This window comes from Grus americana, chromosome 13, assembly GCF_028858705.1.
Source record: "Grus americana isolate bGruAme1 chromosome 13, bGruAme1.mat, whole genome shotgun sequence".
Classification (NCBI taxonomy): domain Eukaryota; kingdom Metazoa; phylum Chordata; class Aves; order Gruiformes; family Gruidae; genus Grus; species Grus americana.
In genome coordinates, this window is record NC_072864.1 from 5616447 (window position 1) to 5641749 (window position 25303).

The 25303-nt window shown below is 40.2% G+C and overlaps 1 protein-coding gene across 1 annotated transcript in view; it reads left to right on the forward strand.

The window, feature by feature from the left end:
- The window catches only part of LOC129212424 (polycystic kidney disease protein 1-like 2), a 42763-nt gene that overhangs the window by 12479 nt on the left and 4981 nt on the right, over window positions 1–25303 (forward strand). Inside the window, exons 11-39 of the mRNA XM_054840991.1 lie at window positions 459–666; window positions 1357–1477; window positions 1738–1879; window positions 2379–2579; window positions 2784–2929; window positions 3411–3602; window positions 4460–4585; window positions 5973–6155; window positions 7351–7475; window positions 8282–8408; window positions 9555–9689; window positions 10361–10586; window positions 10994–11187; window positions 12040–12270; window positions 12496–12597; window positions 12813–12991; window positions 13350–13496; window positions 14010–14209; window positions 14357–14583; window positions 15130–15346; window positions 16342–16570; window positions 17222–17453; window positions 17906–18002; window positions 19367–19507; window positions 20226–20411; window positions 21276–21603; window positions 22680–22813; window positions 23616–23743; window positions 24081–24241. Coding sequence (XP_054696966.1) covers window positions 459–666; window positions 1357–1477; window positions 1738–1879; window positions 2379–2579; window positions 2784–2929; window positions 3411–3602; window positions 4460–4585; window positions 5973–6155; window positions 7351–7475; window positions 8282–8408; window positions 9555–9689; window positions 10361–10586; window positions 10994–11187; window positions 12040–12270; window positions 12496–12597; window positions 12813–12991; window positions 13350–13496; window positions 14010–14209; window positions 14357–14583; window positions 15130–15346; window positions 16342–16570; window positions 17222–17453; window positions 17906–18002; window positions 19367–19507; window positions 20226–20411; window positions 21276–21603; window positions 22680–22813; window positions 23616–23743; window positions 24081–24241 — 5065 coding nt within the window. The remainder of the gene's footprint in view (window positions 1–458; window positions 667–1356; window positions 1478–1737; window positions 1880–2378; window positions 2580–2783; window positions 2930–3410; window positions 3603–4459; window positions 4586–5972; window positions 6156–7350; window positions 7476–8281; window positions 8409–9554; window positions 9690–10360; window positions 10587–10993; window positions 11188–12039; window positions 12271–12495; window positions 12598–12812; window positions 12992–13349; window positions 13497–14009; window positions 14210–14356; window positions 14584–15129; window positions 15347–16341; window positions 16571–17221; window positions 17454–17905; window positions 18003–19366; window positions 19508–20225; window positions 20412–21275; window positions 21604–22679; window positions 22814–23615; window positions 23744–24080; window positions 24242–25303) is intronic.

Below are 25303 nucleotides of genomic sequence, written 5' to 3' on the forward strand. Positions count from 1 at the left end.
AACTAATTATGGTATACAATATGGCATAGTGCTCAGTTTTGTCTTTTCCCAGAGGTGGCTACTCCTAGGTTTCAATTTTTCAAGATCTGCCTATCCTTAGCCCTCACCCGCATAGCCAAGAACTAATCCTAAGTGACTTACATAGTTAGGCATTTGCAAGGTACATGTCTCTCAACAAACCAGCAGTAATTAGCATCAAACATGATGCAAAGTCATCTATAGTTGAAAACTGGATTGGGATTCAGGGCATCTGTATTCTGTCCCCATATTTATCTCTGACCTCATACATTACTTTGAAGAAGTCAGTCTGTACTCTGACTCTGATTACCCACTTTTTAAATTGAGTTTGGAAAAATTGTTTGCTCTATAAAGCTCTTTGAAACCTATGGCAGGAAAGTCCTTTATAAGAGACATGGGATATTATGACTATTCTAATTATAAAGGAAATGTTTGTGCAGGAGCTTGCTGGCCTCAGTGGGACGAATGTGTGCAGCAACAGATAATCCTAACCAACCAAACTGAGGTGCAAATCCCACCTTCCTGCCTTCCACCTCCAAAGTCAGCAGTGACTGTCAGGGTTGCAGTCCACAACCATGGCAATGAAGAGAGGCAGGATGAGCAATGTCTCTATGTGACTGCAAAACAAGAACTGCAACTGGAAATCAGGTCTGTTTTTAAACCCTACTATTTGCTGGTTAATATTATTACTACACAAATATAGTGCAAGGCCACAGTTTCCAATAATAATGATAATAAAGTGATAATGTACTTATTGTTGTAAATCTACTTATACCTTACCATCATAGGTATTACAGACAAAATGGGTCTTGCTGCATTTTCCAGTCCACATTTCTGAACATAATCCTTTTATAAACTCAATAATATTCTTCCTGAAACTATTTAGGGTTTTTCACCCCGCTACATCCTTTCAATGTTGGAGATTTCCATATGCAAACCTGACTGAAACAATGGGAATAAATGCCATAAGATATGTCTGAAATTTCGACTAGACACCCAGATACACATTACTGCCTTAAAAAATCTGTTCTTCAAGTGTCTAGTGCCTCATTAAAGAGCAGTGGCATTTCAATGATCTGTTAATATAATCATTTCAGGAGCTTAAATAGGGGCAGGCTTCATTTGAGAGCCTGAATCAGTTTTGTAACATAAATAGTTTGCGGGTTCCGGGCCTCTGTCATGTTGAAAATGGAGATGAAGGTTCCTAAATGTCTTGCGCCAAGATTAAGTACTTTGCTATTCGCAGAGTTTCATCAAAGGAGAGTAAAACAATAAACATCAAGGACTATGACATCTCATACAGTTACTACCTGTAACTACTCTCTTACTTCCTTACAGATGTGAGGCAAACTGCAAGCCAATGAATGCTAGTGATGAAGTTGTTTTGAGTGTCTCTGGACAGAAGGACTCCCAGGCTATATATTATAACTGGTATTTAGATAACACTTTCCAGACCAAGGTGAGAGCATCAGATTTGTCAGAAATACCGCATATGCAAAAATATCATCCATCCTGAGGGAACGCCACGTGGCCTCAGAGTGATATTTTGTCAAATGGATGCTTTGGGAATAATAGTGAAGACTGAGATAAGGGGGTGCCAGGTTTGGGAAGGGTTATAATGAAGGGCACCAAACTACCACTCTGCTCCTGATAAATCACAACAGAAACCACAGCAAAGAGCCTCTACTGTCAAGGTTTCTTTTCTGTCTGATTTTCCAGTCTATACCCCTCCCTCTAGCCTGTGGCCTGACTGGTTTCCGGCAGAACTCTTTGAATTTGCTTCAAAGCAACACATCCGTGTTGAAAATGAACAGCTCCTTCTTGCAGACACAGGGAGAAGCTTTTCAGATTAAAGTAACAGGTAGGGGCAAGCAGGGTTTTTCAGACTCCTTTGAGGTAGTTTCTGCCATCATGACATCACACTGACGTTACACACATATAGCCTCACTGACAAATGAGTTAAATCATTCCACAAGTTGAGAGTTGTTACTTTACATGTGTGTTCTTTAAAATAATTAAGAGCTAAGTTTGTTCTGGGCTGTTGCACAGCAGGACAAATTCAGTTATCCTACTCCAAGCTGTTAATAACTTTCTTAAGGCTCATCTGGAAATGAAGTTACGCTAAATACTTGATCAAATAATACAGCTTTGCTTTATAATGCAAACACTACCATATTTTTAATAGTTCCTTTCCTCTTATGGCTTATTCAGTAGCGGGATTTCATTTCTGATTAGGCCCACCCTGATGTTTCTGGTGCCTGAACAAACAGCATCATTGCTAGAGTGGGCAAGATTAATGTCTGAAGATCAGTGCTGCCGGGGCATGATTATTGCTGACGTTCTGCTCCCTCCACTCCTAGCAATGACTCAGCGTGGCTATGGGGAGGAAACGTACCTTGTCAGCACTGTGCCTCCGCCCAAGATCCCCAATTGTGCCGTGTCTCCCAAGCAGGGATCAGTGCTCACCACCTTCACCATCTCCTGCAGCGCTCCTTGCTTGGCAGATTCGTGCCAATCCAGTCACAACAGGCAGCTCACATACTGCTTCTATCTGAAATCAAGTAAGTCCTGAGGTGAACTGTTTGACTAACTGTTAGCAAGCACAGTTACTGTTGCTAACAAGAGCAAAGGCACAACCTGCTTCTGCTCCCTAGGGAGACTGAGTCAATCAGCCCTACAAAGAGCAAGCCCAGAGTCTCCTGTCCTTAAAGAACATGAAGCGTCTGTGTGGTGTCTGGCAGGTGACCCTCTCTTTCCTGTTTCAGATTCTCTCCTGCACTGTGGCCCGGATCCTGAACTCTTCCCAGTTTATCTTCCACTTGGAGAAAAGGAAAATAATTTCATTTTACATATGACAATTACTGTTAGCAACAGCTATGGTGATACAGTTCAAACTAATGCTTCAGTGAAGGTACACAGAAGAATTACTTTATTTCAAGATCTCTCAAGTTGATACTTAACCTGCAATTCACTTTTGGAGCTTCTTCCCTTTTTATACTTATTACTTCCCTCTGAATGTGCCATAATCACCATCTTCCTATCTAACAGAGACTATTCTCTGTGGACTCAAGGTAGCCAAAAGAATCTTCCACTGTCCTTTTTTCTAGAATAGAAGTTTAAAAGATGATCTGTTTGGACATCGGGCAGCAAAAGCTGTATTTGGTGGGTCTGGAGTTACTCTGTGTAGGCCCTGGAAAACTCCCGCTTCTGCCCCGGTGCCCCAGTAAGGAGATGCTTATCAGGCCCATAAAAATAAAACATTAAAAACGGGGAACACACAAAGTTTTCTGTCCCACTCTAGCTAGGCTGTCAATAAGATGATCGTGGAAGCTGTTCAAAGATAATTATAACAGTGTTAGCAACGCTAAGAGCATATCTGATTTCTTCATCAGGTTGGACACGCAGATATGATCGATGCGAACCTGACCCTGCAGGCTATTGTATCTGAGAAGGCAAACATCCTAAAAGATGGGAACAACAGCATGAGTCTTTTCCAGCTGTATAAGTCAGTGACATCAGTCCTTAATCAGGAGACCCAAGAGGAAAGCTTTAACATATCTTTACAGATGGATACACGAAAAGAGGTCAGCTGGACACTTGTTTTCTTGCAGTACAATGCAATATAATGGACTCTTCATATTCTTTGACAGCTCTTAAGTAATAAAAAGCTCATATATCACCACCTGAAATCAATGGAGGTTTCAAGTTTCTAGTATCTGTCTGTGTTTGGCATAGGTTTCAGCTATTTTTCACTATTTGCCCACACAAATAATTTGTTTTATCGTCCATCAGTAAAATAATTCATTCTTAATTGTTATTGCATTAACTTAAACTAAGTTGGATGATCTTTTTAAACTTAAAATCAACCTGATTTCCCACAAACAATTTAAATATTGATAAAATGGCCCCTCCTGCAGAGGAAATATCCTATTTAATTTTCCCAAAAAGTACTAGATGGCAGGTAATTTTTGTTTGTTTGTTTCTTTCAGCTACCAACTTATGTTTCAGTTATAAGCTTGTATTTGTACAGTGCTTTGAGTGCCTCAGATGAAAAGATCTAGAGAAATGCAATGCATCCTTCAATTATAATTCATTATTTGAGTAACATCAATCATACATGGCTCTAATTTCTCTGGAAGTGGCATTTATGCAGTAATTCACATACATTAGTACAAATCCTCACAAGTAACTCTCCTTGCTATTAATGGATGTTAAGTATAAATTCTCTGTATTCGGAAGTAACATAAAACTTGTGATTATACAGTTAATAAGGCAAGTGGCATCTTGTCAGTAGACCTACTATTAGTTCAAATGATCCTTGTTGTGGAGTCTTACTCTACCACATAATTTAGAGCAAGCCTGGCTGTCAATATACAGCACTACTTGCACAGTCCTAATTAGCATCTTACTCCTTTGCCTAATTATCCCTTTCCATCCCAAGCTCCGGGGGCTGATGCTGACAACTCTCTCTGCTGTTAACATAACATCAGTGCAGACTGCTCTTAAGATGTCAGAATTATTGAAAGAAATCACTTACAGGAGTGAAGAGCTGTCTGTCTCAGCACAGGTAAGAAGCAATTCATCTTGTATCTCCTCATGCTAACAGTATAGACTCTATTGCACCCCACTGACCTTGGAAGGGTTTCGGTGCCTTACAGTTATCTGTTCTATACCCATTTTTTCAACTGCAGCAGCATGTGCATTTTGACCAGAAGAGAACACATTTTGCTGTTTAGAGTGAGCAAATTTGGACTCACAGACATTGTCTTGGCAACCACTACAATCCAGGTTATGACTGTCCGGCTAGTTACATTTTATGAAACATCTTTCAGATGAAAACTTTAACTTTTAGTTAGAGGTATGTTAGGATGTATATTTATCTAAGCACGCTTAGAATCCTGAAGAAAAACTGCCTAGGATGGTTTTTCTAGAATTGCCCGTATCCATTTGTCCCTGATCCATGCACTGTCAAAAAATGAATGTAGGCAAGCTGTCAATGAGGCAGGAACATGACAGCACCCAGAGGAACTACGCACAAATGTTCAGATTGGCCTCACAAAAGTATTTCTTGAATCTTATCTGGCAACATGCCATTATTAGTAGATGATGCTATTTATGCATAAGGAGTGAGCACATGGGAGGAGAGAACAAACTGTCACTGGGGAAGTTTCCCAAATACACTGGCAATAAAAAAAGCTGTCCTAATTTCTGATGTATTCTACAGCTGCAGCCAGACAATGGCTTGGGAGCATTTCAGCAGTGTGTGGTTAACTTTGGCAAGACAAGAACATAGCTCAGATTCAGCACTCGCCCTACAATAAGGCTGCTAAGTGTTTGCAGACTGTGGGAATGGGTATGTCCAAACTTGCAATGAATTTGCTTGGCTCCCTCATCACCCTGGGCTGAAAGCTGGCCAGTGCTTTCACAATCCAAAACAGTCACTGGCTACATTTGGGCACAAAATAAAAATTGTAAAACTCATTCTCCTCTGGCACTTAGCACAGGACAAGGCCAAAGTTATTACTTGCTGGTAATCCAGCAGGGTTTGTGGAAACTAAGATTGAAAAGCACATGCGCTTGACAATACAGTGGTATTTTTTGGACACACTACCCAAAAGTATAACCTAATTTACTACCTTACTGTACATCTAAACTGTATCCTTGCCCAGTGTGTGGCAGACAAGCTTCCTTCAGATGTTATTCATCTTTTTTACGGATTAAATCTGTAGAAGCAGGCTGCATTTTTCAGGTCTGTATTACATGTTAGTATACCATCTGGTATATCATCTTTATTAGTGTTTGAGCTATTACCCCAGCACAAATAATTATAGTAAAAACAGCGTTAGCCACAAATGAGATTTCTTATGTTGCAATATTCAGTAAATGAAACAAGTGTCACTTCTGTTACTTGTAGTACCAACAAATAGAAACTCTTCTCCTTGTTTCCCTTGCAGGTGGAAGCTAGCAACACTCTAAAAGATGTCAGTGCTTCCTTGCTCACTGTAAACACAGAGGACAGCAGAGACGATCAGAAGCTAAAAGATGCAGCCAACTATCTATTTAATGCAGTAAGCAATGTACTTAAAGCTTCTGTAGAAATCAGAGCTACGAACGCTTCAGTACCAGAGGCAGAACAGGTAATTTTGGTTTGGTCCAGTTTGTAGTGGACTGTGTGTAAACATCTGCTTGCTTTGGAAGGTTTTTAAGAGTTCTGCTGCCTCTCATATTTTTCAATTGGCATTGGGTAGGGTTTATTGTGACACTGTGATGGACTTGAATATCAAAGGAAACCTCTCCCAAGTTAGACCTGTTAGACTGAACAGTCTGCTAATGAAGATGATAGAAGCCTCTTAAGATTTATTACATTTAAACCTGAACAGGACAGAGTACTAGAGAACACAGCATCAGTGTGCGGCCTTTAATGGATGACAAGCAGACAGAGATTTTTTTCAGACTTGATTCTATCCCCTCCTTTTGCCCCATAATTCAAGGAAGCCACAGGTATTCAGTATTCATGACTGGCTCCACTACTTCAAAGCTGGAATCAGCTCTGGTGGCTGCTTATGCTTTTTCAGAAAGCCCACTCTGATTTTCTATTCAGAATTACACAACGTACTTATTTTGTCCTATCCTTTCCTATCTATATGTGAATTGTCACAGTTGCCTTTGTGTGCTTCCTGCGCTGAACATCACTGCAAAGGAGTAGGGCATAAAATAAATCTAACCTGATTTACAAAATTGTTCGAATTCCCCCAGGATAACACACTAGTAGCACACAATTGATATGTAATTAGGTCTTGCTTTTGCAAGTAACTAAACACTAAAGTGTGCAGCTAAAGGGCATTAATGTACAGAAGTGCAGGAATCATAGAATCACAGAATCATAGAATGGTTTGGGTTGGAAGAGACCTTAAAGCCCATCTAGTTCCAACCCCCCTGCCATGGGCATGGACACCCTCTACTAGACCATGTTGCCCAAAGCCTCATCCAACCTGGCCTTAAACCCTTCCAGGGAATATATTGCATTAAATTGATGTCATGTTTGTAGTGCTTCAAAGGTCCATGTGTAGAAGTTATAAATAATAAAATATAAAAGTAAAAGCTGTAAGATATATTTAGTTGCTGTCTGCAATGTTTTAATGAGAGTTACAGAAATTGAGTTGTTGATTAGAATAACATTCTCTGAGATTTCGAAGCACATCACCAAGCTTGCCAGCTTTGAAGACACTGAAAATTAGTATTTGTTCCTAAAAGGAAGTAAAGGCAAATAATGTGCAACTTGATGATTTGGAAGAGTTTTGTTGCAAGTTTCCTCTTCTAATCCTTTTCTAGAGTTCAGTGTCGCACCAGCTCCTGAATACAGTTGAAAATCTACAGAGTGCCCTTCTGTTTGGGAAAGAACCCGATGATGAACCAACAGTCCTTACTACTCCTTCTGCCACGATGTATATACACAGGTAACAGTAACAGCGTCTCCCACCTAGGCTCCTGATAATCAAATTTGCCCTAAATCTTCATTACATTGTCCTTAAAGGGAACCACCCAACTAAATATTGTAGCATAACAACAACTTCAGCAGTGCAATGTGGCTGTCATTACTAACCAATATTAAGAACAGCTTGGACTCCAAAGACCTTCAATAAAGCCACCTTAGAGATTCTCATGCTGTGTCTTCTTTGACCAATGGAGAATTTACTACTACTTCCTGGATGAGGTAGCAGCTCCTTACCTTCGAAATTAGTGGAAAACTCATGTTATGCCAGTTAAGGGTTTTTCTTTTCCAAGCTGCCAGTAATGACATGTTATATAGAATTGTAACCAGCTTGGCAGAAGCAAATATAATCATGAGGAGCCTGACAAGCATTCTCAATTTCCTACAATCATCGCTAAATTGTTCCCTGAGAGCCTGGTTTTCATCCACATTTAACTGTGCATTCAAATAAAGAGCATGTTCACACAGAGACTAGGTACATCTTTCAGATAAGGACAACTAGTAGGGTACAACTTCCTATCCAGATACACCAATTCTGCCCCTTTTTTGATGATTTTATGGTAGTGTTATGTGGAGTACTACATCAGGGACAGATAATGTACAAAGTATTAACTGGCAGAGTTATAAATAGTTTTCCAGCTAAGTTATACTTATGAAGTCAGAAAGCTTTTTCTCTAGATATGAAGTCCATGCTATTGATGGGGTTTTTCTCTCTTTTTTTTTTTCCCCTCTTTTATTCTGTTTTGCTTGTGTCCAACCCTAACTGGACAGATTACAAACAGAAAACATGGATGGCACATCTATTAATATCTCCAACTCCAGCTCTGCCAGCTTTACTCTCCCACCTGCTTCCTCTCTCAGTGTTTCAGGAGTTGATGATGAAACAGTGGATATAAGGGCAAGTAAACAGCTTTTATCTGACTCAATCTGATATACAACTTACATTCTTGGTCTAGCAGTTTTAGAATCTTTTCTCCTTTTACAATGAATACACAAGCACACAAGTCATCCCTCCTATCACACCAATAAAATAATTTGAAGTATTTTTGGTCAAAGAAGCCTTCACTTATCTGAATTGCATGAGGTTGGTTCAGCAAGCTAAGGAGGACTGAAAGCTTAAATTCCCCATCCCATCTGCCCCTCACATACACTCTTGATTCATACTTGCATGGCTAGAGTAGGCAATGGAATGAATCAATACCCATAAATTTATTTGCTGTTCGTTTACATCTAATGCTCTGAGGAGGATGCAACAGCTCAGTCTATATCACCATTAAAACTAACCTGCAGCAGTCCAGTTTCATCCCAGCTAGAAATAAATGAGTTTGAGGCACCCAGATCCTGCAGGACACAAAAGGCCCATAAATGTCCTGATGATAACACATCCCTCATCTGAATTAGTATATGGTGTTTCTTCCCTCAGAACAATAGATTGCATATTATTGTCATATTTTTATAATAAATTTTCTAAAAGCCTCTCTGGTTGATTTGACATTCTCAGGAAACCCCTGCAATACCTGCAAAATATATAGGGGTTTTTCATGTCTTTTCCAGCTCTGCTAAGAAATGCTCAGAGCCCACTGAAACTGGTGGAAACACAGCCACTGTCTTACCTGAGCATTAGGAGAGGCTCCTGAATCCTCTCATTGGACTGATGACTCTGACATACTCTTCTGTGCATTGCTACCATAGCAGAAATAGACTTCTGTTCCTAATTCCAAGAGGGGTGCTACTTTGATGGAGTTACTTTGAAAAAGGCTTATGCAATTGCATTTTGATATCTGGCGTCTAAAAGGCAAAAAGGTTACAATGAATAGAAACAATAAACATTGTTGTACACTTACATTTCAGAATCAAAATCACTTGCAAGGTTTGTGTTTTACCTGCCTTAGAGCAGCTTCCTATTTACATCTGGATTCAGGCTTCTTTAAGTCAAATTTTGTTTGGTTTTGAGCTCAAGCTTTCACTATTCAGCAATGTAGAGTGTGAATATAATGAAATACTGACAATAGCTCAAAATTGATTGTTAATGTCTTGCTAATAGATGGTGAGCTTTGCCGTGAATCCCTTTTCCTCCAGTGATACCAGTTTTGATATCAGTGGAACAGTGGGAGGTCTAAGTCTTACTGGTCTGGATGGCTTGATCATACCAGTGAGCAATCTCAAAGAAAACATTGAGGTAGACACACTATTTTCTATCCCTCTCCCTCTTTTCCCATTTTTTCTTTCTCTGACCATCTGTCATTTGTGTTATCATCTTCTGTGAAGTGACTGCAAATGGTGGTAGTGTTCATTACAGCATATAACGAGATCATGTATTCTGCCTTTGTGATGGAGGGATTTGTGTGATGTGAAGAATGAAATAACAAATATTTCTGTCTTTTCTTAAAAAAGAGGTATCTTATTCTTCATTTAAATGGATGTGAGAATGCTAATGGTGGTGGAAAAAGACTCCAGATTACAGTCATCCTGAAACATAATGTAATGTCTGATTTCATCCACAACTGTGTGCTCATATTACTACTGTTTGGGCTTATGTATAAGCTGACATCTAAATCGTTCATATATGCACTTCATGCAGCCAGTGTTTCAGTTATAATCTCAGCTCTTAGCTCAGAAGCACACCAAGGATCACAGACTTTGTGATGAGTCTACATAGGTTTCAAATTAACTTTTCAGAGGTTAGCTGACAATATCAAGAGAATTACTTTGAAGACAATATTTTTGCTGGCCATGCTTTCCCTATGCTATGAAAAAAGATTATCTAGCATGTAGCTATATGGTGCTTATAGATAATAGAAGCAAGATGCTTTGCTGCATGTAAAATTATGTCTTTCTTTTTAAAAACAGATAATGTTACCAAGGCTTTCAGCAACGCAGGAAGATAAGATTCTGTTGAATCTGGGCAATTTTAGCACATTCCAAGTCAATGTTACCTCAGAAAACACATCTATAGTGATCCACCTGGAATCTGAACACGACATTCCACTAATACTCTACTTAGGGTACGGTTATCGTCCAAATGAAACTAACTATGATATGAAAAATCATCTGTTCTATAAGAAGACCACTGGAGGTAAGGCAACTTGTTAGTGACCCATGAACTTGTGCAGTCTGGACTTAGTAACCGAAAGACTTTCATCACCCATAGCAAGTTAAGGGCACTCATTATGGGGAATGCTCATCCACAACTTAACAGCACATGCATATATTTGCAGAATGAGCCTTGACCATGAGGTCAGATGTTTAACTGGAAAGAAACCTCTCAAAGGAGTTTCAATCTGTCATGCTTCGGGGTTCCAATCTCTAATATACAGTGTTGACTAATAGGAGCAAAGAGTTGGATGCTTTGAACAATGCGTTGCTAAGAATTATTTCATACCTGTTTCTTCAGTTTGTTTATTTGATTATATTAAATACAGCTGTATGCTTCTGAATTAGCATTTCTATATATACATTGAAACTAAAATATTTGTGTTCAAGGTGAGACAAACACCTGGGTTCTTAGCCCAGAAGAACTCATTTTTGGAGAGGGAACTTACTATTTCATGGTTTTACAAGATATGGGAATGGATTCCACAGTCTATGACAAGCTAACTATAGCTGTCACTTGCTTTGCATCCCGCTGTGTATTTTGGGATGAGCACCAGGGGAACTGGAACAGCTATGGATGTCATGTAAGTAGAGCAAAACAAAACCATGTTTATGTTATATACTTCAAAGCCAGCCCTTATAACCACTCTTGTAGTAAAATGATAGCACTGAACTCACACCATAAAACAAGATCATTCTGAGATGTTTTAATAAACTAAAGAAGTTTAGTCATACCAGACTAAGCTTCAAATGACATTTCCATTTAAATTTCTTGGGATAGGTTTCTATATAAGAAGAAATGGAATCATTCTGACAAGGCTGTTTTATATTATAATGCCTGTTTCTGGCTAGACATTAGAATTAATATTCCTAATTGGAACTTGAACAATTCTTTTCTGTATAGCAGTTCTCCACACAAACTTATCAATCTCAGCTGGAGCACCTCTCCTATGAAGACAGGCTGAGAAAGTTGGGGTTGTTCAGCCTGGAGAAGAGAAGGCTCCAGGGCAGACCTTAGAGCAGCCTTCCAGTCCCTACAGGGGCCTACAGGAAAGCTGGAGAGGGACTGTTTACAAGGGCATGGAGTGATAGGACAAGGGGGAATGGCCGTAAGCTGGAGGAGGGGAGATTTAGGTTAGATATTAGGAAGAAATTCTTCCCTGTGAGGGTGGTGAGGCACTGGCACAGGTTGCCCAGAGAAGCTGTGGCTGCCCCATCCCTGGAAGTGTTCAAGGCCAGGTTGGATGGGGCTTTGGGCAGCCTGGTCTGGTGGAGGGTGTCCCTGTCCATGGAAGGGGGGTTGGAACTAGATGTGCTTTAAGGTCCCTTCCAACCCAAACCATTCTGTGATTCTGTGATTCTATGATTCATTTGCTTGGTAAGTTATCTAATATTTTCAAGCAAATGTTTTATCAGGAAGTTTTTCTGGTTTTCAGGTAGGACCAAAAACAAATCCTAGAAGCACACAGTGCCTCTGCAACCATCTGACCTTCTTCGGGAGCTCCTTCTTCATCATACCCAATGCCATAGATGTTAGCAAAACTGCACAGCTATTTGGTACATTTGTGGACAACCCTGTGGTGGTGACAACTGTAGGATGCATCTTTCTGGTATACGTGCTCGTAGTTATTTGGGCTCGAAGAAAAGACATCCAGGATGATGCCAAAGTAAGTCTTCACCTAATAAAGACTGAATGTATTTAGGCCAATTCCTGCTTTGCCTAGCCTGTTTTAATAGGAAGTCTTCAACTGATCCTACTCCCTTCCCTGTAACTCTCTGTTTACTGGTAAGTAAATGCATTGTTCACAAGATGACAACCTCCTATCCACAGCTTTAAGGAATCCATACTTACAGAACAGCTAACACACTGCTTGTATTGTGTCACTGTGTAGGTGAAAATCACAGTACTGGAAGACAATGACCCCTTTGCTCAGTATCGCTATCTTGTGACAGTTTTTACAGGACACCGCCGCGGGGCAGCCACAACCTCCAAGGTATCAATGGCACTGTGTGGTAAGACAGTTTATGCACTCATTTAGAGAACTGGATGAATAATGGATCACCTGAGGCTATTAAACAGGATGGCTCAAATGCAACATCTAAGCCAAAAAGTCCTTAGATTTGATGACAGCAGGAAGAGTATGCCAGAGGAGTAATCATACATAGCATCAAGATGTACAAGTCTTCATTTTGCCATCTTGTTCTCCAGGTGACTCTCACTCTCTATGGATTGGAAGGAGAGAGTGAGCCACACCATCTAACTGATCCTGATACACCAGTTTTTGAACGTGGAGGAGTGGATGTTTTCCTACTCTGTACCTTCTTCCCTCTTGGGGAACTGCAGAGTATTAGATTGTGGCACGATAATTCAGGGGACAGTCCATCCTGGTAAGTGGGATTCTGGCTGGAGATCCTGGGAAGTAAAGATCCACAAATATTTTTTTATAATGATAACAGTTTTCCTTTTCTAGCACTTGAAAATTATCCTTTCTACAGTTCTAGAAAGGAAATAAGTGTTAGTTTCTCATTTTTGCAGATGAATAGATCAAATCATAATCTGAACTGCAGGACCAGGAATGTTTCCCATATCCTGTGTCCAGTACCAGATGGGATGTGTTCTGTGCCTTACAGTTTAGACACAATCTAAGAAGCTGAAGGCCAGAGTTTGTCCTCCATAGTCCTATCGAGTCCTGAATTTCATGCCACTCAGTTACATGTGAATATGTCCTATACGTTTTTCCAACAGGTATGTGAATCGAATATTGGTCCACGATCTGGCATGGGATCAGAAATGGTACTTCCTCTGTAACTCTTGGCTAGCCGTTGATATTGGAGAATGTGTCCTAGATAAAGTGTTTCCAGTAGCTACAGAACAGGACATGAAACAGTTCAGGTACCTTCTATTTTACGGACTTTTTTTACTCTTGGTAGCAATCAGTCTAGAAAAGCAAGTATGCAAAAGAGATCAAACCCCTAGACAAAAATGAAAACAAGGGAGGTCTTTCCATTGCCCTCAAAGGGCTCTGAATACGGAACAGAGAAAGGATGGTTAAGTAAGTCTAATCATTACCCTAACAGTAATACCACACTGGAAATATTGGTGTTAAAGAAGGATAGCATGACAAGACCTACAGAAACCCAAGCATCTTCTCTTATGTGTAATTTCACTAACGATTTATATAGAAACTGCTCATTAGCTTTCCCTCCATGGTGCGGCCAGAAGGAAAGGGCATAAGTAGCTATGACCATTCCATGCAAATCAAGCCACGGTATTTGGTAATTTCTCATAGTTATTATCTCTTCTGATAGTGCCTAGAAGCATGAACAGGTCAGAGCCCTGAACTACAGCTTTATTCTTCCCCCTCCTTTCTTAGTATCCATTTGATTTCCCTCTGCTCCTTCCCAGCAATCTGTTTTTCATGAAGACCTCCAAGGGTTTCCAGGAGGGGCACATCTGGTACTCGGTTTTCAGCCGCTCCCCGCGAAGCTCCTTCACACGAGCCCAGCGTGTGTCATGCTGCTTCTCACTGCTTCTCTGCACCATGCTGACCAGCATCATGTTCTGGGGAGTGCCAAAGGATCCAGCTGAGCAGAAAATGGATTTGGGTAACAATCCTCACTATTGCTCGGGCAGGGAAATAGAGACAGCAGAATCTAGGAGCAGGAAGTTGAATAAATGGGCTTTTTCACAAGAGAGAGATCTGGTGGTTCCTGGGATTATTTTTACTCCTCCCCTCTGTTTGATCCTGACAGGCAAGATCGAGTTCACATGGCAAGAAGTGATGATTGGCTTTGAGAGCTCCCTCCTCATGTTCCCCATCAACCTGCTCATTGTGCAGATCTTCAGGAACATACGATCCCGGCCAGCCACGCAAGGGAGAGAGAAGAAGCCGGGAAAGAATGGTCGAGTGTCCCCAAGCCTACCTCCCACTCCACAGGTCACCCAGGTTGTCTCGCTCACTCCAGAGGCTGTGATAAAGGCAAGTCCCTGTGGCTGCTCCCCACTGAGTCCTGCACTGCCCTCTGCTGCCATTGCACTACCCGACAGCCCCAGTTTAACGGCAGAAATCTTCGCTGTCAGATGCCCTTCAGCTTGTCTGAAGTGAAAAGCCAATTACACACTGGTGCAAAGCACTCAATTCCACATCTACATGGAATCCCCGACTTCATTGAGATCTGCCTATGTAAATCCCAGCCCTTGCACAATTATTATGTGCGACCAAAATCACTGTGTTCAGGGCTTGAAGCAAATATTAAGCAAGACAGTGAATATAAAAGGTATCATAGACCCCATCTTTCTCAGCTTAGGTCCTCAGGCAGGTAAGTTGTATTTTTCAATCCTGAAAGCTGTCTTGTAGAACTCATTGAAATCTGCCTGTCACATCCAGCAGTGTAGGATGCGCTATCCTTAGCCATTCTGGAGATTGTAGCAACCGATGCAGCTCCCAGCCAGTGGTGCCTTCAGATCACATCAGCTTAAGTCACTGCAGCCAGAGTCACTGCTGTGTTGCTGCTGTCTTTTCTAGGACGTAAGAAGAATTGCCAACTCACTCTTTAAAGCCCTGAAGTCTCCATCTCTCACTTCAGTATCAGATCTTGGAAAATCAACTAACATCAACACACTTCTGGCATTGGTTGAGGACATCATCTGCCAGCAGAATAGAGCTGGGCAAGAGTTTTATGATGAAAGCAAAAAGAAGGATGACCCTATAATTGTCACATTAGGTGCTATGGATATACAAGGTAAACAACACAATGTGACATGCCTACTGAAACCTTTGTAGTGAAAATTATGGTAACGCTGGATGTGGTGACCCAAGCTCTTCTTACATTCTGACTCAAAGGCCATTACAGAATCATAGAATAGTTGAAGTCGGAAGGGATCTCTGGAGATTGTCTAGTCTGCTACCCTGCTCAGAGCAGAGTCAGCTGCAGCAGGTTGCCCAGGATCACATCCAGTCGAATGTTGAGTATCTCCAAGGATGGAGACTTCACAAATTCTCTGAGCAACCTGTTCCAGTGTCCAACTGCCCTCACAATACAGAAGTTTTTCCTTATGTTCAGACAGAATTTCCCATGTTTTAATTTGTGCCCATTGCCTCTTGTCCTTTCACTGCGCACCACTGAGCACCCAACTGAGTAGACACTGTGAAATTTCTCTTTCTTATGCTGTAGAATTAGATGTTAGCTACCAGCCTGGCTTGGGAGCAGGATCAGTATCTAACAGCATAAAGACTCACAAGTATCAGTTGTTTCATAGTCTTTTTGTCCTGTCCTTTTTTTCTTCTTGGACTTGTGCTGTTGTTCCTTTCAGTCTGACTCTTAACTTAGGCATTCATTTATTTTCAATTAAACAATAATGTATGACTAAACGATCCCACTGATTTCATTAAGACTTGTGTTTGGCTTTTCCAATGAGTGTACCACGCTACTAATTGCACAGGTAAACTATGAACAAATTAGCACTTGATCTTATCCGACTTCTCTATTAAGGTTTTAGGACCTCTGTCTTACTAAGTTGTCTCCTGGCAACAATCCCAGCCCACTCCAGCAGAAAAGCATTAAAGCTCTAGTACTGAAGTTGCTTTTACATGTCCCTTCCAATGTTACTCTTCACTTTGTCACATTCATAAGCTTGAGCTCCAGTCCTGCTAACCTTTGTACTGAATAGTATTTTAATATGGGGATAGCTGTGCTGATTTTCTTTAAAAAAAATTTAAATAATTCTTTACCTGCAGAAAAAACAAGAAGCTCAACTCCAGAGAAGGGAATGTGTGAGCGACTGAAATACAGTGATTACAATCGCTGCTTGTACATGCAACTCCAGCATGTAGAGATGGAGCTGGAATTACTGGGGCCCCATAAATTTCAGATGCCTCAGAGTTACACACAAGCTGTTCGTCAGGTTCAGCACATGAAGAACCTCCTGGAGAACCGGATCTGCTCATCAGCGTCCATCAGTGAGAGGTAACCTAGTTCTCATCTCATTCTCAATGTAAGTAAATTCAGGTTGTGAATTCAAAAGCAGTAAGGATGATGGAGCCCAAATAATGACTGCTTAATATGTGCTAGATAACCATTATTATCACTGTAGAAACATGTTTTACTATTATACTATTGTAGGAGCAACAAAGAAATTACAATGCAAGCGAACTGCACACAAAAGCAATAACAGATCATCGTTCTTTGTCATTTTTGCCTCTGAAAATTGAATGTTACAATACAATGCCACATGATAGTAAAGGGCTGGGATAATCACTGAGCTCCAAAGTCTCAGACATCTCTTAAAATGTATGGATAAAGAAAAATCAGCTAAAATGCACTTATGGTTTTATTTGTCAATATTTCTACTGGAGATTGAATTATGCATGAACTGAGGAGTAAAAAAGCGCATCATTTTGATTTTAGCTGATCTCTGCACACTTTCTCATATTTTTGCTCACTGTACTTTTTGCTATCTATATATCCTATATAACTGCATTAGTTAAAAGAATTTATAATATTTTGATTGAGATTCTAAATCATAAGATGTTGCCTATCCCCACTGAACCTGAAGACTGTGATTGTGGGTTCTTTTCCACTGCAGACTGATTTTTTCTCTTCTGGTTGACTCTCAAGGTGGTCCCTTACTCCAAGCTTCTCCGGTGATGGCAAGAAAAGTGCTTCTTCCAAAGGGCTGCCTTGGTGGTTTGTGTTCATTGCTTGGTTCCTTGTTGCAGTCACCAGTGGTGTATCTGGGTTCTTTACCATGCTCTATGGGCTGCATTACGGCAAGGAGAACTCCATCAAGTGGCTGATCTCCATGGCCATCTCCTTCTTGGAAAGTCTTTTCATCACACAGCCCTTAAAGGTGAGATCCTCAGAAATACAACCACCGTCCAATATGAACTCATTCTACTATCATTTCAGGAAGACAATGTAATGTGTTCTAAAGAACTATGGGATTTGACATGTAAAATGAGAAGTCTTTGCCCTCAAAACAAGCACTAGCAGATGGTTTACAGCGTTCTGTTGTCTTTTCCTGACATTAACTCCATTGGTTTCTTCTCCCTTGTTTTGTCAGAGCCTACTAGGTGATGAGGTTTCTGACCAGGGAAGGTGTGTCATATGGCAAAATCAGTTTAGCTGGATGGACCCCAGCACTGTGCCCTGTTCTCTTGTTTAAGAGCTTCAGCTGCATGAGTTCAACATCAAAGCACAGTTGTTCTCCTGCAGTGCCTGGATCCAAAGGGATCCAGGTCAAAGCCTGAGCTTCTTTATATGAAAGGGGCATATGGTGAGTCTATAGCTAATTCCTTCCAGGTGCTGGGATTTGCTGCTTTTTTTGCTCTGGTTCTGAAGAAGGTGGAACATGAGGATGAAGAAAACACAGCTATTGATGGGCCTTTATCTTCACCAGGTAACTGTCTCTAAATTGAGAAATTATTAAAGAAAGTGAAGCATTCTCCAAGCTTTTGGAGTGCGTCATGCACGAATGTGTGACTGAGCTCAACTGAGAACTTCACTGGTTATCTTTATATACCTGAATCTTAGCTGACAAGGTTAGCAGAAATCACTAAATCCACAGGTGCTATGACTATGTGCCTACTCATTAGCATTCCCAAGATCAAGGTGGAAGTGGAAACAAACCTGAATAACTGATTTGGTGCCATTTGGAGAAAATCTAAAGACCACTGTGTGTTTAGGTTGAATAAATATTGCAGAACACTTAATGAAAGAGACAAGATCAAAAAGATAAAAGAGAAGAAGTTTGGATCAACAGAATACTTCCTTGTTTATCTTTTTCCATATGTTTTTACCTCTGCAAATATAAATATGTGCACCATCTCCCCTAGCCCTGTTGTACGATCACCTCTGTTATTGGAGGACATACTTGCTGCCAGGATTCTGATATCTGACTCCTTCCTTCCCTACATTCCTGGCTTGCCTATGTCAGGAAAAAAAGAATTATTCTCCTATATTGATTCATACTAGGTCGAGAATTGTACAAGTGGATAGCAAATCACTTCTCAGTCCATCAATGTTCAAGCAACATCTAGAAAAGAAAATAATAAAATGTGGCAAACTGACTGAAGCAATTATAATTAATATTAATGAATCAGTGCTTTTAGTATGCAGTAGCCATGCTTAAATATTTTAGCTTTCATATCAGACATAAGAAAAATCAGATATACAAGGAGGCTTGTTTTAGCTCTGTGCAGACATCTCAGTATTCATGGCATGGCTTGCACTCTTCATCTAGATTGGTAGATCTTTCTCTGACAAGCGCATCTAAAACTCAAGGTCTCTCTCAAGGAAATTTCCCACCTCATTTAAGTCTTATGATACGAAAGTCCTCAGTATACATAGTTTTCCACAACCACAATTATCTGTATTACTCTCATAAACCCAATAGTGCCTTCTGCAACCACAATCATGTCTAAAAAAGGCTGATAGCAGCAGACAGGAGTCCTAGGGCACAGCAAAGAATCCTGATCAACAACTTCCTCCCAGATCAGTCTCAGGCTCTGAATACATCACCTTCTGAGATGCTGAGCCTAGAGAGACACCTGGACTATACCTGGGCCTAAACTTAATACACTGTGCTTGTGGCTCCTTCCCTCCCGCTGTCTGTCTTACTATACTAATTCTTAAAATCACCCACCCCATCTTCCTAAGGGAAAACATTAAATAGAAATATTTCCTTCTAATGTCCAAAGAAACAAAAAGCAGGACATAGATGATCTGTTGACTAATTCTAGGGTTTACTGCTGTTACTCACAGGTGATTCAAATCCTCTCTTTGGAGCCCGAAGGGACAGTAGAAGCAATATTTACCGGCCACCTCCTGCAGCTGATGTGGAGAAAATGAAAATTAGCTGCATGAAGGAGCAGAAAGCATTTGCCCTCATCAGAGAAATCCTGGGTATTATCCATATGTAGATTATCTTGATTTATTTGGTAGTATTCATCTGTATTTTTACATCAGTGAAAATATTGTTCTCTTAGGTGAAAAAGTTTTGGCATATCTTTAGCTTTTTGCCAGCCATTACGGTGTAGAGACAGGCTGTTCAGTGGCAGTTGGAGCTGAAAGGAGGTGGGAATGCTAGCTGGAGGTAAAAGAGCTAGCTAGAGGCTTGATTTTATGGTAAAGAAACACATTACAGACATGACAGGTTAAAGAAAAGTTAAAAAGGGTAAAAGGAGGAGGCCAACTGTTAAATGAAGTTGAAATCAAAATAGCAGATGGAGACCATCTTTGGAGGCCATCTTTCTAAAAGCAGATAGTATCTATAGATGATGATTTATACCCCAGTTTTATTTCCCCTAAAACAATGGAAAAAAATACCTCAACTTCATTTAGAACAAAATTAGACTACTCATTTTATTTAGAGCTGTCATTACTACTGGTGTTCAGCCAGCCTTCCCACTTCTTGACTGCTACTCATATTCCAAACATGATATGCTTAAACTGCAGCACGTTGAAGTAGCTTGTGTAAATTCAATAGCACTGGTCAGTCAGAGGCTAGCAAAGCATCTCCTTCACTTAATAAGTGATGACAGCAGTAATCATTCATGCAATTTATTTTGAACAGCAGTGTTAATTCTGAGCTCACATGTGCTTTCTCTTGCTTTTTTTCCAGCCTACTTGGGGTTTTTATGGATGCTGTTACTGGTTGCCTATGGGCAGAGAGATCCCAATTCCTACTACTTAAACAAACACATTGAGAACAGCTTTTCAGATGGATTCCATGATGTCTACAGTTATCAGGATTTTTTCACGTGGGCAAACACTACCTTAGTCAAAAATCTTTATGGATCATACAAAGGTGCAGAGTCACATTGTTTCACCTCGGTTTGCCAGATTCAGAAACATTATCTTTTATATGTGTCCCGAACTTGCACACGCATATTTGACCAGAGAAGGAGACTGTGAGTGCGTAAGACTGGTGTGGATTCTTATAATATCAATACTAGTGGATAACAAAAACCCCACAGCCTGACCCCAAGTATAGTGTGCCCTGATATTTTCCTTATCTTTAATATAAAATGAAAGTTCTGCACTGTAATTTTACATTTTTCACACTTTACATTACTTACTCCAGATATTCAGATACATGCTTCAGTTTTACATGAGTTTCTTTCCATAATTCAAAATAAGAACGGCGGATAGGTGGCACTATAAAGCTTTTCCTCAGGAGAGCTCTGTTTGCATCATGACTTAGGTCAATGTGAACGCTAATTATGCAATATCACCATGTTTCTATCTAGCCATATCCAGTAATACATATGACCCATTTTCCAGCTCACATTAAGAGTAAATATTGAAATATATTAGCAGAGTTGTTCATTGGACATGACAGGCACTGACCAACTGTGGCCAAGTGAACACTGCACACAGCTACTCTGCTGTGCGACTCAAAGCAAGTAATTTTTCTCCTCCAGGCCTCACTTTCCTTCTGTATAAAACACAGATAGGTAATGATACTGACCTCTGTTATCTATGGATGTTATCTAAGAACTCAGTTCAAATCAACACAAGGGCTTAATTTTCATGACTATTTTGCTCACAGTGTTCTTTAGAAAAGAATCTATAGTAAAATTTAATCCATCATCATCATAAATGAGTTGAAGAAATATTATTAGTAGTTCTATCATATTGCCAGTGCTGCTCTTTTCCATCTCCCATTTAGGATTCATTACAGATGGCAATTCCAAGCTGGTGGGTAGTGCTCGGATTCGCCAAGTAAGAGTGAAAGGAGACACCTGCCCTATTTCTCCCAAACTCCAGCGTGTGATTCAGGAATGCCATGCTCCATATTCCCTACAAACAGAAGATACATCAGATTATGGGGAACACTGGAATACCTCGATCTTCAATAACTCCTCTGACTTGAGCTCAGCATGGCACTACCAGAGTCAGTCCAAACTGAGAGGGCACCCTGTCTGGGGCAAACTTGCCGTCTACAGGGGAGGGGGATATCTGATTCACCTGGGAACTGATCCTAAGAATGCCTCCAGGTACCACCTGTATTCTTGTAAATTATTAGTGTATCTGCTGTAGTGTCAATGATGCTCTTTACCCTATTTAAGATTCATTTCAGATTGCATCCTGAGTTTTCCTGCTGTGCATTGTGCTGGATATTGTAGATATTACTGTGGTGCCATCATTGTAGTTTATGTCCCTATCATTTTGCTCCATGCTAGATAACAACCAGGCTCCAAAATTAGAACCTTTTTCTCCTAACTTATATGCATAGATTCCAGTTTAAATAGCTGCAGAAATACATAATGTTGGAAAAACTAGTAACAGAATCCTATCAATGTATTAATCCAGTGTTGGATCTAGTCTGGCCTTTAACTTCTAAAATACTGAATTTTCTAAGGGGATGTCAATGATTGTGAGAAAATAATTTACCCTAAATCTTGTTATGTTAATCTTATCTTACCTTGTTACTATGCTTGAACTATGATATGTTTGCCTGTTTTCATATCATCGTAAGATTTGTGAGGCGTCTTTATCTCTCTTTAGTGCTTATACTCCCTAGATCCCTGCAGACAATTTTGTATCTACCTTAAAAGAGGAGAATTAGTGAAATTGTACTGAAAGCAATCTCCTGTGTGCGCATATGAATATAACAGGGAAAACTTTTTAAAGTGAAATAATAGAAAATGAGGCCTTGAAACCCAGGACTCAAAAAGAATTTGGCAAATAAGGGACCCAAGATAAATAAGCAGGAACCGGCATCCCACAGGGGCAGAGATCCAAACTTACAGATAACTTCTATGTTGCCAGAGATATCCATATTTGTACAGGAACCTATATGAGGTAAATTATCAGACACCTGAGGCATCTCATGTTTAGCACTGGCCAATATCTGGTACCCGCTTCTCCAGAGGAGCCAAAAAGAAACTCATCACCTAGGTTAATAGTACAAATATCCCCTACCTCCAGACTTGACAGACCAGATGTCCTCTCAAACATCTTACCTCTGGTTTACTCTTTCTCTATGATAATATCCAAACACTCCTATCTTCCATGTGATACTGTCTCTTTCATGTATGAGTTATATCAGTAGCTATACATTTTTTGACAGAATTCTCCAGTACCTTTTCAACAATGTCTGGCTAGACACCTTCACAAGAGCAGTGTTTGTTGAATTTACAGTCTACAATGCCAATGTGAACTTGTTCTGCATTGTAAGCCTGATGTTTGAAACCAATGCTTTAGGTAAGAACCTTTTTTAAGTTACACATTTCTGAAGACAGCAAGCAATACACCTACAGAGTGCAGATTTACATGCTGTCAATGTATACCTAGTTCTTTATTCAGTAAACAGAAGTGTTTTAATAAATCTAATAATGACAGAAGCAATGCAAAATTTATAAACCATTTAGGAAAAATGTAGTATCACAGTAATACAGACCATATTGGAATATCTTACATTTGCTTATGCTGTGGTCATCTGCTGATGATAACAGAGTCTACCTTTTTTGTTCCTGAAGACTTCTAATATATAGCCATGTAATCATATAATACATAATCTGGATACAACAAAGAAAACAGGGAAACTAGATTCTCATTTAAAGGCCACAGAAAAACATTTCATCTGAGCAGTAGCCTCCCTCAGGTCTGTCCCAGTATTGGAAAATGCCCAAAACAGACCACAAAACTGAGCTAATTTTCTTTTTAGAATGAGATTCAGATTCGCATCTCCAGGTCTTCCTGCTACATTTCTGCATTTGTAGTCCAATCCAAATGCAGCCCTGCTGGGATTAATATCATACTGTCATACAAGAGAGCACTGGCACTCTAAAAGCCATCGACTGCCTGAAGTTCCTATTTGAGGAAAATTTCAAAGAACGCTTATAAGGCTACTCACATAATCAAGTCTTAATCTTAGTTTGATAGTTGTATTCAGTCTCACATTGATGTGAAAGTGAGTACAGAAGTCTTACTGGTGAACTGAGTTGTTTGAATGAGAACAGAAAGATGTAATTATTAGAGCACTGAGGTGAACATTGTTTTTCAGGGGCCTTCTTTACAAGCGCAGAGCTGCAAAGTGTCCGGCTTTACCCGTACACCAACAGTCTCCATATCTTTGTGGTTGCAGCAGAAGTAATTTATTTCCTCTTTATTGTGTACTACATGATTGTACAGGTGAGACCCAGTGGAAAGCTTGGCTGACAGCATCACCTTGTGTTTGGGTTTGATTTCACTTACAAAAACTTTGGGACTGTACTTGATTTCAGTGGTGCTGCTGCTGACTTGTACCAATGAAGATTGACTCAGATACTGTATCTGTATTAAATAATAGGAAGACAATATTTTATTTGGATTGAATGCTTCTTCTGAGAAAGACAATGAGAAATTAGTGCAAGATGTAGGTTTACTGATGTGGTCTGTTTTATTGTGGAGAGGATAGCCATAATCTTTAGACGTGCATTGTATGATATGAAGTCACGAGACTAAAACTGTAAAATTCCTCTTTTCACAGGGAAAACTGATGAAGACTCTGAGATGGAGATACTTCCACAGCAAGTGGAATCTCCTGGAGATGGCCATTATATTGATTAGCTGGAGTGCCCTGTCAGTGTTTGTGAAGCGGACAATCCTTGGGACCCGAGACATCAGCTACTACCAGGAACACAAAGAGGAGTAAGTACTAATGCTACTTAGTGCATCCTTTGCACTACTTATGCAGAAACAAATCTATTCTTCCTCTTCCCAGACAGCAGGTGGTCAGTGCTAGATAATGCTACCCTATATGGCTATATTCATGAAGCCTGTAAGTATTTCAGGGCTTAGATGTGTGTCAGTAATAGGATTTTCTTCTGATACTGCTCTAATAAAATCCAGCAGACCTGAGCACCAAGTTCCTACATTTTTCCCTAACCTAGCTGCATCACCCTCTTCTGAATCAACAAGCCTTTCTGCTACAGGACATCCATCCAGATAGTACATAATCTGCCTCATTCTTTGTTGTAAAAAGCCATTGGTTAGAGGACAAGAATGGCTTATTTTATACAGAATGGAAAATGATAACATCTGTTAAAAAACAGTCACACAGGAAAGAGGTCACAGAATCACAGGATAATTTAGGAAGGACCTCTGGAGGTCTGTGCTCCAACCTCTTGCTTTGGTGTTACATCAGGCTGCTCCAGGCCTTGTTTGGTTGAATTTTGAGTATCTTTGAGGACAGAGGTTCCACAGCCTCCCTGGACCCCTGGTCCAGTGCTGAACCACTCACTGTAGGAGAAAAAAAAGGTTTTGTCATGTCCAGCTGGAATTCCTCTTGCTGCAGCTCGTGGCTGTTGTCTCTTGTTCTTTTATTGTGCACCTCCAGGAAGTGTCTTACATCCTCTCTATAACCACTGACTAGGTAGTTGGAGACAGCAATTAGAGGCCTTAGCTTTCTTTTCTCCAGGCTGAACAAACACAGCTGGCACATCTTTCTCTCATATGTCCTGTGTCCTGACTCCCAACCATCTCAGTGGCCCTTCAATGTCCTCCTACCACGGGGGAGCCCAAAACTGGGCTCAGTATTCTAGATGCAGCCCCGCAAGTGCTGCATGAGAAGAACGAACGAACACTTCCTTTAACCTGACAGCTACATTCTTGCTAATGCAGCATGCATATACCATATAGGTATACGCCATGTGCTATATTGGCATATACAATTTATAAAATCTTTTTGTGGTCATGATTTTTGTAAACAAA